Genomic DNA, 11,797 nt, shown 5'->3' on the forward strand with positions numbered 1-11,797 from the left:
GAATTGCAATTCTCTGCTATTCCTGAATAAACCCACTTTGCTGGTAAAATAACTGGCTGTTTTATTTTTAAAGCCAACACTGCTGTGAACATCTATGTACGAGTTTTGCGTGCACGTGTTTTCATCTCTTGGGTATATACTAACCAGGGAAATTGCTGGTCACATAGTAACCCTATGTTAACCTGTTTGAGGAGTTGACAGACTTTTTCAAAGCGGCTCAGGGCTACATGTCTTTGCAGGGCCATTCTATATTAACAAATCGAGTCACCCCAAGTCAGCATGTCCACACCATTCTGACAGCCCAGTTTCACGAGATCCCGCAAAAGGACTACCGCCGGCCACCCGAAGACCCTATAGTCGGCTAGAGCCCGGTGGCATCCGGTCCATCGCAGGTGGGGTAGGGGGTCCGGAAGCGCCCCAAAAGAGAACGGGCGGGCTCTACCCGGAAAGTGCTCCAGGAAAGCGCGGGCGAGTCTGGGGGCCGAGCACTGGTCGGGCCGCCTGGAAAGGAGGGTCTGGAGTAGCCTCTGTGCCTGGCAGCCCGGGAGAGACACCACTGCACCCTCTCGCCAGCTCCGGTTACCTAGCAACCAAGAGGCATCCTTCCCAGCAAGCACTGCTTCTAACCCAGAGGTCGGAGACTACGAGGTCCAGCATGCCCCGCGGCCCAGGCGCGCGGACTACAAGTCCCACAATGCACCGCCCACCCTTTCCTAACCGCCCCCAGCCCCTGCTCCCCAGAGACCCCGCCGGCAGGCGCCGCGACCCCTTCCCGGCGCTCCCCGCGCCGTGCGCGGCGCGCTCGCGGTGACCCGGTGTGCGTGAGGTCACGGTGCGGGGCGGAGCGGCTCTCGGGGCCGAGGAGCTATGCGGAGGGGCGAGCGCAGGGACGCTGGGGGACCACGGCCAGGGTCTCCTGTGCCCGCGGGCAAGGCATCGTTGGAGGAGCCGCCGGACGGCGCGTCCTCGGGCCGCCGCAGCACCGAGTCCGAGGTCTACGACGACGGCACCAACACCTTCTTCTGGTGAGGGGCGACGGTCGGCCGGGGGCCGGCCGGGGGCGTGGGGGCGTGGCCAGAGCGCCCGGGCCCGAGGGGCTGCGGGAGAGACCCCGGGACGCACCCGGCCTTCCTGGGGGGCCAGCCCACATCTCTGACCTCTGCCCCAGAGCGAGGGGCTGGAAGCGTGCCCGAGGGACGCTGGGACCGGCGTCCGCCCTGCTCCAGCCCGGCCTCCCTGGTGGTCCCCCAGCATCTCCTCTCCCCTCGCCCTTCTCGTGGGAGGATTTGGCGCAGGACAGGCTTTTCCTGATCTCCCTGTCTGAAATTCAGCTCTGCCCTCCGTCATGTCATCTGTTTTGATTCCTTCACTGCGCTGTGTGAAGTTATTTTCTGTCCCCCCGGGGACGTAGCCATGGTAACCGGCACGAGCACCTCACGCAGTGCTGGGAGTTGAGTGGATATTTGTCAGATAGCGGCGCTTCCTCTCTTCGCTTGCCCCTTGCCAGGCCAGCTCATCGACCGTGTGCAGCTCTGTCCCAGCCCAGCCGTCGGGGTGGGGGCGGCGCCCGGAGCAGCCCCTGCCCTCCCAGAGCCTCTGGCGGAGGAGCTCGCCCTGTCGCCTTTTGCTCTTTGGCTCTCCTGTGCTCGAAGGTTCAGGAAAGCAGCCCTGGGCCACAGGTCCCGGTCTGGCTCCTCTGCCTGGTGGCTCCGTGACCTTGGTCTAGCCCTTCACCTTTCTGAGCTTCCCTTCCCTCATTTGTAAGAGAGACAAACCCCGTCTGCCAGAAAGCATGTTTTGTGAGAGGAGGGCTTTGGCTTTCTATGCTGAGTGACGGACAGTGCTGGCATTTGAGACCTGTGGTAGGCCCTGGGGGACAGGTGGAGTAGATGTGGCCTCGCTGGGGGTCACTCACGTGTCCTAGCAAGAGGAAAGCGTGTGGAAGCAGTTCTTCGAGAACCGACCTGTGGGACTTGTCGGGAGACCTGACGAGGGAGTAACCGGCGTTTCAGGGGCAGGTGCTGCCACACCGGGAGAAACCTCAGGAGACGGTGTCTGGGACTGGACAGGGTCCTGGCTTGTGTCAGACGCGGGAAGGATGCAGGAAGGCGCTGTGGGGAAGGGGGCCCTGCGTCTGCGCAAAGTTGGCACCTTCCCCGAGGCTGCCAGCAGCTGCTTCGAGGGATGGCCACCCAGCCCCGCTTTGGGGGAAAATGCGATCAGGTGGCGCAGGAGCCATTGGGAAGGAAAGCGGAACAGGGTGCTTGGTCAGCGGGGTGTGGCCCCGGAGCTAGTCACCCCCGCACTGTTGGGTCCTGCTGGACATGCTGCATGTAGATCATGCCCTTCTAGCTGTCCTGCCCGGGGCTGTGACCCTTCAGACTGCAGGACGGAGAGCACCGCCCTCCCACAGCCCAGCTGGTGACCACTGGAGACACTGAGGTCCCGGAGCGCGGTGGCCGGGCTTGCTTTCCTTGTTTCCCATTCACTTACCACGTTTTTTGGAGCCCCTACTGAATGCCAGTTCCTGTTCCAGGGGATACAGCAGAGAACTAATCAAGAAGCTTCTGGCACACGCCTGGGACCTCAGAAGGCACAGTCTCCTGGCTAAAGGGATGCTGAATGTCACAGCCCCCGCGGAAGCTAGGGAGCGCACCCCTCACCCTGTGTTGTGAGAAACAGGTGCCAGTTTCTTTAGAAGCGCAGACCAGCAGCCCTTGGGTCCCTGTCCACAGGGGTGCTTGGTCACATGGGAGTTGGACTCACAGACACTGGCTGTAACTGAGCTTACTGGTGAGGGGGGCTGCCAGGGCCAGGAAGGCTTTCCACGGCAGGTGTGCCAAGGCTGGCTGGGTTCAGGCACCTGCCTCGCAGGTCTCTTGGGTGATTGATTCTGGCCTCCCCACCACAGGTGTGAGGTGCCCTGCTGCCGGCTGGTGATGTATATGGCATGTGCAGGTTCTTGCCGCTTTGTGGGCCTCGCCTCACCGGTGCGGGTGACCAGATGCCTGCCGAGAATGACCTATCTTTAGCCACTTCCCTTCTGAGTCTTCCCACACTGACTTGCTGTGCTAGGATTTGAAAAACTCTTATTTCGTGTTTGTATTTTAGAGAATTTTAATAATATTACAAAATATTAGTGTAAAGACTAAAAGTATACATTTGTGGGAATGAATTTATGTTCCACAGTTACTCAAAGGAACTTCTGCTTGCTTTGGAACCTTGCTTTTAAGTTTTTCCTCTTCAAAGAAGCTTGGGCTTCTTTGGGGGGCCAATGATGGTAGCAGGGAGGCCAGGTAGGAGGATTTTGAGTTTGTCTGTCACTACTTGTCAGCCGCAGGGTATGGAATCGGAGTCAGGGGTCGTCTGAGCCTTGGAGCCTGTGGTTGGGCTTTGCTGAACCTGGCCCAAGGGAGGCGGTGTGAAGACTGTCCTAAGTGACAAGGATGCTGCCTCTTCTCTTGACCCTGGTGGTCTCCAGTGAGGACATTCAGAGTCCACAGACTCAAAGGATCCTTGCAAAGGTGTGTCAGCTCACTTTGTCTAAAACTGGATTGGGATTCTCCTGGAGACCTGATGCCCTGGAGAGGCACCGCTGGTGCTCCACCTGTGGATGGGAGGCGGGTGCATCGCCGTCGGACTCCTGCGCTTCCTGACCGCTCTCGCTGTCAGGCACCAGATGGACGCTTGTGTGGTTTGGGAATGCTCGAGATGTGCTGTCTTGCAGCACTGACCTTCGCGAGCATGCCCGGGGACGCACGGGCGCAGCTGTCTGCAGCCCTGCGAGCCTGTGGGGCGATCCAGATGCCCCAGCTTCCGGACCATGCCTTTGCCAGTCGTGTGGTTTAGGGTTTGCCGGCTTCCCCCGTATCTGGGAAACATGACTCACCAGCTGATGCTCCTTTGGTCATGTAGGTCGCAGGCCAGGAGGGTCAGTGTCACATCCTGGCATCCTGGCACACTGGAGACACACCACCTGGTCTTGGCCTGTGCAGGCCGAGGCATTGTCCTGCGCTCAGCCTCCCGGCCACACGTCCGTGCCCTAATAGGCCTGGCAGGCCTGCTGTCCTGCCCACTCGGCATAACGAGTGTGGGCATTTCTAGAAGGGACTGACAACTGGGCACTTTCCACTCGTGGCAGGGAGCCAGCTGTGTTCACGGCCTCGCCCTTGCTGAGTGGTTGAAGTCACTCTTGTCCCGTGCCTGGATCACAGGACTCAAACCTTCCCCTGAGTTACCCGTTAGCCACTTACCAAAGGGTGCGATTGTCTTCCTGGCCCCAGGGAGGTGGCGCAGGGAGCCCCTGCCCAGCGCTGGCATCTGGAGGGTCAGGCGGGTCTGGCTGCACAGCCTCCCGTGCTGTCCTGAGTGTCCCTCTGTCACTTCCACACGTGTGGAAATGCTGTGTGCGAGACAGGGAGGCTTTTGTCCTAACCAAACTGGCAGGTTAATACTTCTTTCCCCATTTTAAAGATGAGGGGAGACAAAGAGATGAAGTTGCTTAAGGTCACACATCTAGTGAGTGGCAAAGCTGACATTAAATCCATATTTTCCCCACTACGCCGTGTCGCCTCTCCAAGGGAAAGTATCAAAGCAGGAGACGAAAACTTTACAGTGAAACGTGGGAGGAGAGCCCGGGCCGCAGCCTGAGCTGTGGCCTGGGAGTGAGCGACAGGCGCCGTGTCTCTGACGCCGCCCTGGGACTCTCGCCTCAAGCCACGTGTTCACGGTGCTTGAGGGGGTCGCGCCGTCACCGCAGACGCCGCTTGGTCGTGATCACAGCAGTGCGTTTGCACCTGCATTTCCGCACGTGTAAATTGGGGCTGACCATGTTGTTTCTTTACCAAAGTGCTGTAATAATACAGTGGAAGGTGCTCAGAGACCCGTGAATGTGGTGGTGCCATTTGAATGTCACCACTTGTCACACAAAATTTGTAAAGTGATTTTAAAAATGTTTTTTATCAGGAAAGCAACTTTATTTACCTTTTGACCCCCTTCACTCATCCTCCCGCCCCCACCCCCGCCTCTGGCAGCCTCCAGGCTCTTCCCAGTATCTGAGCCTGTTCAGATTCCCCATGTAAGACGCAGCATACAAGTGTCTTTCTCTGCCTGACGTAGTCCACTCAGCATAATGCCCTCGAGTTCCATCCAGGTTTTCCAAAATGGCAAGATTTCATTCTTTTTTATGGCTGAGTAGTTGCTTCCATATCTTGGCTGCAGTGAACATAGGGGTGCACATATGTTTTCAAGTTAGTGTTTTGTTTTGTTTCAGATAAATGCCCAGAAGTGGATTGCTAGGTCACAGGGTAGTTCTGTTGCCCGTAGTGGCTGCCAGTCTGCATTCCCACCGGCAGTGCACGAGGCTCCCTTGTCCGCATCCTTGGCCAGCACTTGCTTCCTCTCGTCTTCGAGCGCAGCCATCCTAAGGGGTGCGAGGCGCCTCTCACTGTGGTTTTGGTGTGCGCTCCTTGACGGTCGTGATGCCGAGCGCCTTTTCATGTGTCCGTGTTGGCCGTCTCTGCGTCGTCTTTGGGAAAATGTCCAGTCAAGCCTCTTCCCATTTTTCAACCTGATGTGGGTTTGGTTTTTTCCCTTCTCGCTATTGAGTTATGTGAGTTCTTTATGTAGTTTGGATGTTAGCCACGTACCAGATATACGATCTGCAGCTGTGTTCTCCCATTCTGTAGGTTGCCTTGTCGTTATGCTGAGGACTCCCTTTGCTGTGCCAAAGGAGGAAGCCTCTTTAAAGATGGGTTTCATCATTACTGGATGATAGGTTCTTACTCTCCCGCAGCACCTGATTCTAGTGGTTCTGGAGCCGGTCCTGCTGCGGGGCTGCTGCCCAGGGCCCTTTCTCTGGGTTCCTACCCCTCTGCCCTCTTCCTGCCTCAGGACACGCTGGTCCTTCGTATCCCTTATTTCTGCTCCCCCAGCGTGCATGGGGACTGCCTGAATGACACTGTGAACATGTGTCTCAAGGGGCAAAAAGTTGTCTTCATTTCTCAGGTACAGTTTATTTTTAGCAGAATGGCAAGATGCATGACCGGGGCTGCCTGCGCTCCGCAGGGCATGTGTCTTGGCCAGGCCACCTAAAGAAACTACAGAGAGATCGCCATGTTCATGGAGAGTACTATTAGAGAAACCTACAGGTTCACTCCAGCTGGAGTGTGGCCGAGCTCAGATCCCTTGGGGTGCCCACAGGTACAGGTATCTCTTGTGCTGCACATGTGTCTCTTAGATTCTGTGAGGGGCGGAGGGGCCCCAGGGAACTTGTGCAGTGCGTGGGTGCGCCAGTGTCCCCAAAGTGGCCTTGATGGGTGCTGGGCCCCGCTCCTCCTGCAGCCACCCGGCCCACATCCGTTTTCTCGCAGATACTTACCCCGTGTGACAACCCTCGAGGTGGGTTCCTGGGACAGTCTGTTTCCTAGGTGGACGCCTCCCACCACGCCCAGTGCTCCATGCACCAGCACACCGTGGCCAGCCTGCGGGGGTCCCGGAGGCCTGCGACTTGGAACCGCTGGCCTGGGGGCCCACTAAGGAGGCATGCACAGCTCCCGGCCCACGTGGCGAGGCCGCTTCAGAGACACGCCCTGCCGAGGCCCCTTGTTCCCCAGGACTGGGTGGCGTTGAGCCCCCAGGATTTGGCTGGGGTCTCAAGGGCCTTCCTGCGGGGGGCGCCCCCACTCTGGGCCTAGGCCCGCCAGTTCGCTTCCTTGGCTCCTCGCCTCACACCCAGAATGCCGGCGTCCTCACTGCCTCTGATGCTGACTCCTGTGGGGACAGTGCCATGTGCTTGGGCTGTGTGTCCCTGTAACCACCTCAGGGCTGGCAGGAGCCCCATCACCACCACGTGGACGGACCTCGGGCTGAGGCCTGGACCCCAGCCCGGACGCCGCCTCCCTTGCACGTCCGCACGTGGTGGCTGAGGCTCCTTTGCTCCTGCTGAGTAGCTTTCCTGTGTGACAGCCCCAGCCATTCTGTGTAGTTACCGGCAGGCTTGCTCTCAGGTGGCCCGGCTCGTCCCCATTTCTGTCCCTGTCCCACCTTCATTTGCCTGTGTCCGCTTCAGCTGGCGTGTTGTTAGTTTTGTGTCTGGAGTTGGGAGTGTCACTCTAGGGGTGCAGTGGGTGTCCCTGAGCGTTCCCGGCATCGCGGCTCTGCCGCACCAGGCCCCCGTGGATTCGCCGAGCCCCCCTGCTGCCCGTGCTGGCCTGTCAGAAGGTGCCCCACACCGGTGTGGAGTCACCATGCTTTCAAGAACACAGAGGGAAGCAGCCCGTGTCGTTTGCCATTCCTGTCGCTCTTTCTTCTCAATCCTCTGTCCGGAGAACGTCCTTAGCTGCTCTGAAGGCCCGGGCTCTGTCGCACGTCCCTGTCCGAGAACGTTGACCTCTGGAGGATGTGTTTGCTGGGGACAGAGTCCTTCACGGCTGGAAGCCTCTGGTTAAGAGAAGGGGACACAGGCTCGGAGGTGTCCGCCGTCTGCTGCTCGGGACCCGGGGGTGGGGCCTGTGGCGCCCTCTGCAGGCGGCTGTGAGGATGCGGCTGCTGGGTGCGTGGCCTGTCCCCGGTCCTGACTGGCGGGGGGTGGGGAGTGGGGTGGTCTCCAGGGCGGCTTCCTCCCACATGAGGCTCTGCAGGTCCAGCCAGAGGGGGACGGGGTACCAGAGCCCACGCTTCCCTCAGCCGGCAACTGGCTCTGCTGCCGCATCGGCACCGTCAGGGGCCTGCGCCTTCTCGCTGTGGGTCCTCGTGTCCCTTCTCCGCTCCCGCGTTCTTGGGCTGCTGTCCTTGCAGGCTCAGATGCGGCCATTGCCTGTGTGCAAGGCTGTCGTCTCAGTGTGGTCTTGCTGCCCGGTCACTCAGCAGCAGGTGCCAGCGCAGGGACCTGCCCTCTGGGCCTCAAGTGGCAGTCTTGAGAGCGTGGGCTCTTCCTGCCCAGCAGGTGGCTCTGGGCCGCAGTCTCGGCTTGGGCGGGCACGCGCTTCTCGTGCTGACGCGTGTGTCTGTCTGGCTTTCAGGCGCGCCCACACCCTCACCGTGCTGTTCATCCTCACCTGTGTGCTCGGCTACGTGACTCTGCTGGAGGAGACGCCGCAGGACACGGCCTACAACACCAAGAGGTAAGCGGCCGGCCGGGTGGCCGTGGGGCCTGGCCGCGCTCAGCAGGCCATCAGGCACGTGACCTGCGGCTCATGTCAGGTGGGGGCGACTAGAATATGTGCCAGTGGCCCCAGGGACCCAGCCCGAAAAGTGGTTTTGGTCAGATGTCCACCCGAGGCAGCCCCAGGCCCCACGGGGCAAGGGCCTGGTCCCTAAAGTCTCCTCCCCGCCCCCTTCAGACTCCACCTGTGAGGCCACATGGTCACCTGGGCTTCTGACCAGCTGGCCCTGGATTGGAGGTTCCCATGACCCGTCCTGGGATCGATTAGCTTGCCAGTGCGCTCACGGAGCTCAGAGGAGCGAGTCCGTCACCAGACCTGCGTTTCCTGCGAAAGGGTGGGACGCGGGAACCGCCACGTGGGAGGCGCGTGAGGCAGGGCATGGGAGGGCGCCCAGCTCCTGTCCCCTCTGAGCAGCCGCCCTCCCCACCGCTCCGGTGGTCGCAAACCCCGAAGTCCTCTGAAACGCCCCTTCTGGATTTTTACGGAGGCTTCGTACAGAGGCGATTAAGTTATTGGCCACTGGTGATTGAACTTGGCTTCCAGTTCCCCACCCCTCCCCCAAGGCTGTGGTTGCTTCTCCTGGTGATCAGCGCCCACCCTTAGGAGCTCCCAAAAGTCACCTCATTCACAGAACAAAAGAGCCTTTCCTGCTGAGCACAGGGAATTCTGAGGGTTTCCGGGCCTCTGCGCCAGGAAGAGGGACCGAGACCCAGCTTGTCTTTCTCACTAGAAGTCCCAGGCTCGCAGCCCGTGAGGTCGAGGCCTGGGCAGTGCGGGGCTTTGTGCCACCACAGATGGTTTCCCCTCAGTGGGCAGCACTCTTGTCCTCCGTGTTGATTTTTGGAGCATTTGAAGCGGCCGTGAGACATCAGCTGCGTGTCTGGCGGGTGGCGCAGGCGGGGAGGGGGTGGGCGGTCTTTGCAGCGTCGTCTGCGGACAGAGCTAGCGGCTAGGTGCAGAGTGTGAGGGAGGGAAACTGCCGCCCTGGAGCTCACCCCTGGATCCCCTGATGCCGACGTGCCCCCCTCGCTCCTCCGAACTTGGGGCCTGGGTGACTGCCACCATCAGAACCCAGGCCCCACTTGCTCTGGGGACATGGCCAGAGGAGGCCAGCAGGGATCTGGAGGCCTGTACTGGGTGGGGACAGGTGGAGGGAGGCGCTGGAGGCCCGGCAGTGCCAGGGGACCACTGGCCAGCTTCAGTGGGTGGGGCCGGGGCTTGCGAACCTCCCCTCTTGGAGCCACCCCTTGTTTCTATAAACTGAGGCTCGTAATGTCTGCCTGGGAGTGTGGTACGAACTCTGTCACTCACTCTGCAGGTGTCAGCGCCTGTTAAAATGCCAGGTGGCTCCAGGCAGGCCTCCTGTGCGGGCACTTGAGAGCTACCCACGGTGCACCTCATAACCCAGCTCAGCTCCGTGGCCGTGGCTGAGGTGTTTCTGCTTAGAAACGGCTACCAGGGCATCTGGGCCCAGGGCTCTGCTCACTTGAGGACCTCACATCTTTCCTTGCCTGTAAGATTCCGGCCCCCCGTCTGAGTTCTGCCCCTTCCCCACAGTGGCCCCAGCCCGCTTTCCACGGCCTTCCTCTGGTTTCCCAGCCCCCGCTGGGCATGGCCTCCTGCTTCGACCTGCTGCTGGGGCCTGCCCAGCCCCGCTCGGTGGCACTGCCAGCCTGCGGCAGGTAGAGCCGCCCAGGCTGGGGCGTGGGTAGTGGGGTCCCTGGGGAAGGACTGAGCTGGGCTGCGCGTTGGACCCTCTGGAACTGCCTTCACTGCAGCAGTCCTGGGGGGACACTGGGCCTGTGGATACGATGATAGGCCATTGGCAGGAGCCCGCGTCTGCTGAGAGGGGATGTCCAGATAGGACTCGATCTTCTCTGTGAATTGGTCCAGCTGGGTGTTCTTGACTTTAAAAATAAAAATGAGTTATTTTACCAGCAAAGATGAGTTTATTTGGGAACAGCAAAGAATTGCAATTCTGGATGAACAAGTATTATCAAAGCCATAGGTAAGTCCAGCAGGCAAAGGAAAGGAACGTCATTTTACGGAGACAAAGGAGAGATTGGGAGGGGCTGTTAGAAGGAAAGCCCAGGGAGGTGACAGGTTGACAGGCTGTCGCTAGGCAGCCGGGTTCTGGGGGAGGATGTGATGTGCATCGTCTCGTCGGGGCTATAGGGGCCAGTCCTTCCTCTGGGGGATTCCGCTGGGGTCTGTAGGGACACGGTGGCACTGTGGCACGGTGGCGAGAGCGCCCCCTCTGGCCCGCCTCCACGTCGCTGAGGTTTCCTTATTGATTGTCAGTGTGGAGGGTCTGTGGGGTCTGCTGGGCACAGCTGGGCAGGGAGGACCGAGAAGCAGGACTGAAGGGGTGTCCTCACATGGCTGTGAAAGTAGGTCAGAGATGAGCAGTTACGATGTCACCAGGCAAGAAGTGTCACAAGGAAGAAGGTGACCGCCCCAGCAAGAGTGAGCCCATGCAGGGTGTCCTGGGGGTGCCCCCCCAAAGGGCAGGGCATTGGTTTTCGTTCAGCAGGTGTCCGCTCTCCTACCTGGATCCCTGAGGGCAGCAGCTGCGGACCCTTGTAGGTGGGTCCCTAGCTCTTCGCCCTGCTCTGGCCCTTCTCCTGAGCTGCCCAGCCAGCGGCCACAGAGACTCCTGGGCCCTGTCCCGAACCCGTGCCAATCCATCGAAAGGGCGGCAGGGATTCAGAGGCTCCCGGCACTTCTCTCAAGTTCTGTTCGGGGACACTGGGCCTCTTTGCAGCTCACCGTCTCCGGCCCTCCCGGCCCTGTAACTTCGCTCTGCTGCCTGCAGCCTGCTCCCAGCTTGTCCCCGGCGGCTCCGTCACCCCAGCAGTGCCTCGGTCCTGCTCTCTTGCTCTCTGTGGCTCTGCTACTTCTTCCAAGAAGAACGTGGGCACGTGGGTCACAGGTTCATCTGTGCTGAGTCATTCTCACCACCTTAGACCCAGCTGCACCCTCCCCCCAGCCCCATCCCCCTGGCCATGCGGGCACCGGGTCCCTCCTGGGCTGGCTGCCTTCTCAGCCGGCCGGGGTGTTGGGGAGGCCACCGTTACATCAGAGCTTTGGATGCCCTAGGGGGAAGGTTTCATGTATACGAAACACTCGCTACAGGTTATGTCTGTTTTCAAACATGAACACATTGTTAAAAGTTTAGGAAACGGGTTTTTCTTAAGCTTCCAGTTTGGGCTTGTGTATTATTGTTCATTTTATGGGTCTGACAGGTTCCGTTACTCTGGGGGAGTAGGTTCACCCTTCTTCAGTCAGTCTCATTGGTGTATAATTTAATTTAACACGTATCCAGTTACAGTACTCAGCTCAGTGAGTTTCCACACGTAGCTACAGCCACCTGCCGCCACTGAACAGACGATGCCGCTGTTCCCTCTGAGCCCTGCAGCCAGTCCTCAGCGCCGGCCCCAGGCCACTGCCAATCCGCCAGTGTCGCCCTCTGGCCCGTTGTGGTTCCGTGCGCTGGAGTCGCCCGGCGCGCGCTGGGCCTGGCGTGGCGGTTCCGTGGCGCCGTGCTGCGTCTGCGGCAGCCCGACCCGTCTCACTGCCGCCGCGAGGGTCACGTGGGAGCAGCGCACTCCATGGACCCCCTGATCTCCTGG

The 11,797-nt window shown here is 60.0% G+C and overlaps 1 protein-coding gene across 5 annotated transcripts in view; it reads left to right on the top strand.

The window, feature by feature from the left end:
• The first annotated feature begins 692 nt into the window (after nt 1-692).
• PTDSS2 (phosphatidylserine synthase 2) overlaps nt 693-11,797 on the top strand; it is a 31,473-nt gene continuing 20,368 nt past the window's right edge. For 2 of the 5 annotated variants that reach the window (XM_011380770.2, XM_011380771.2), the window contains exons 1-2: nt 696-1,025; nt 8,022-8,123. In XM_011380770.2, the coding sequence (XP_011379072.1) occupies nt 868-1,025; nt 8,022-8,123 (260 nt within the window). In that variant the 5' untranslated portion in view covers nt 696-867. Of the gene's footprint in view, nt 1,026-8,021; nt 8,124-11,797 lie in introns of all 5 variants that reach the window. The other 3 variants (XM_011380769.2, XM_011380773.2, XM_011380772.2) reach the window with 3 other exon arrangements.

The sequence above is a fragment of the Pteropus vampyrus genome, unplaced genomic scaffold (assembly GCF_000151845.1).
Source record: "Pteropus vampyrus isolate Shadow unplaced genomic scaffold, Pvam_2.0 Scaffold405, whole genome shotgun sequence".
NCBI lineage: Eukaryota > Metazoa > Chordata > Mammalia > Chiroptera > Pteropodidae > Pteropus > Pteropus vampyrus.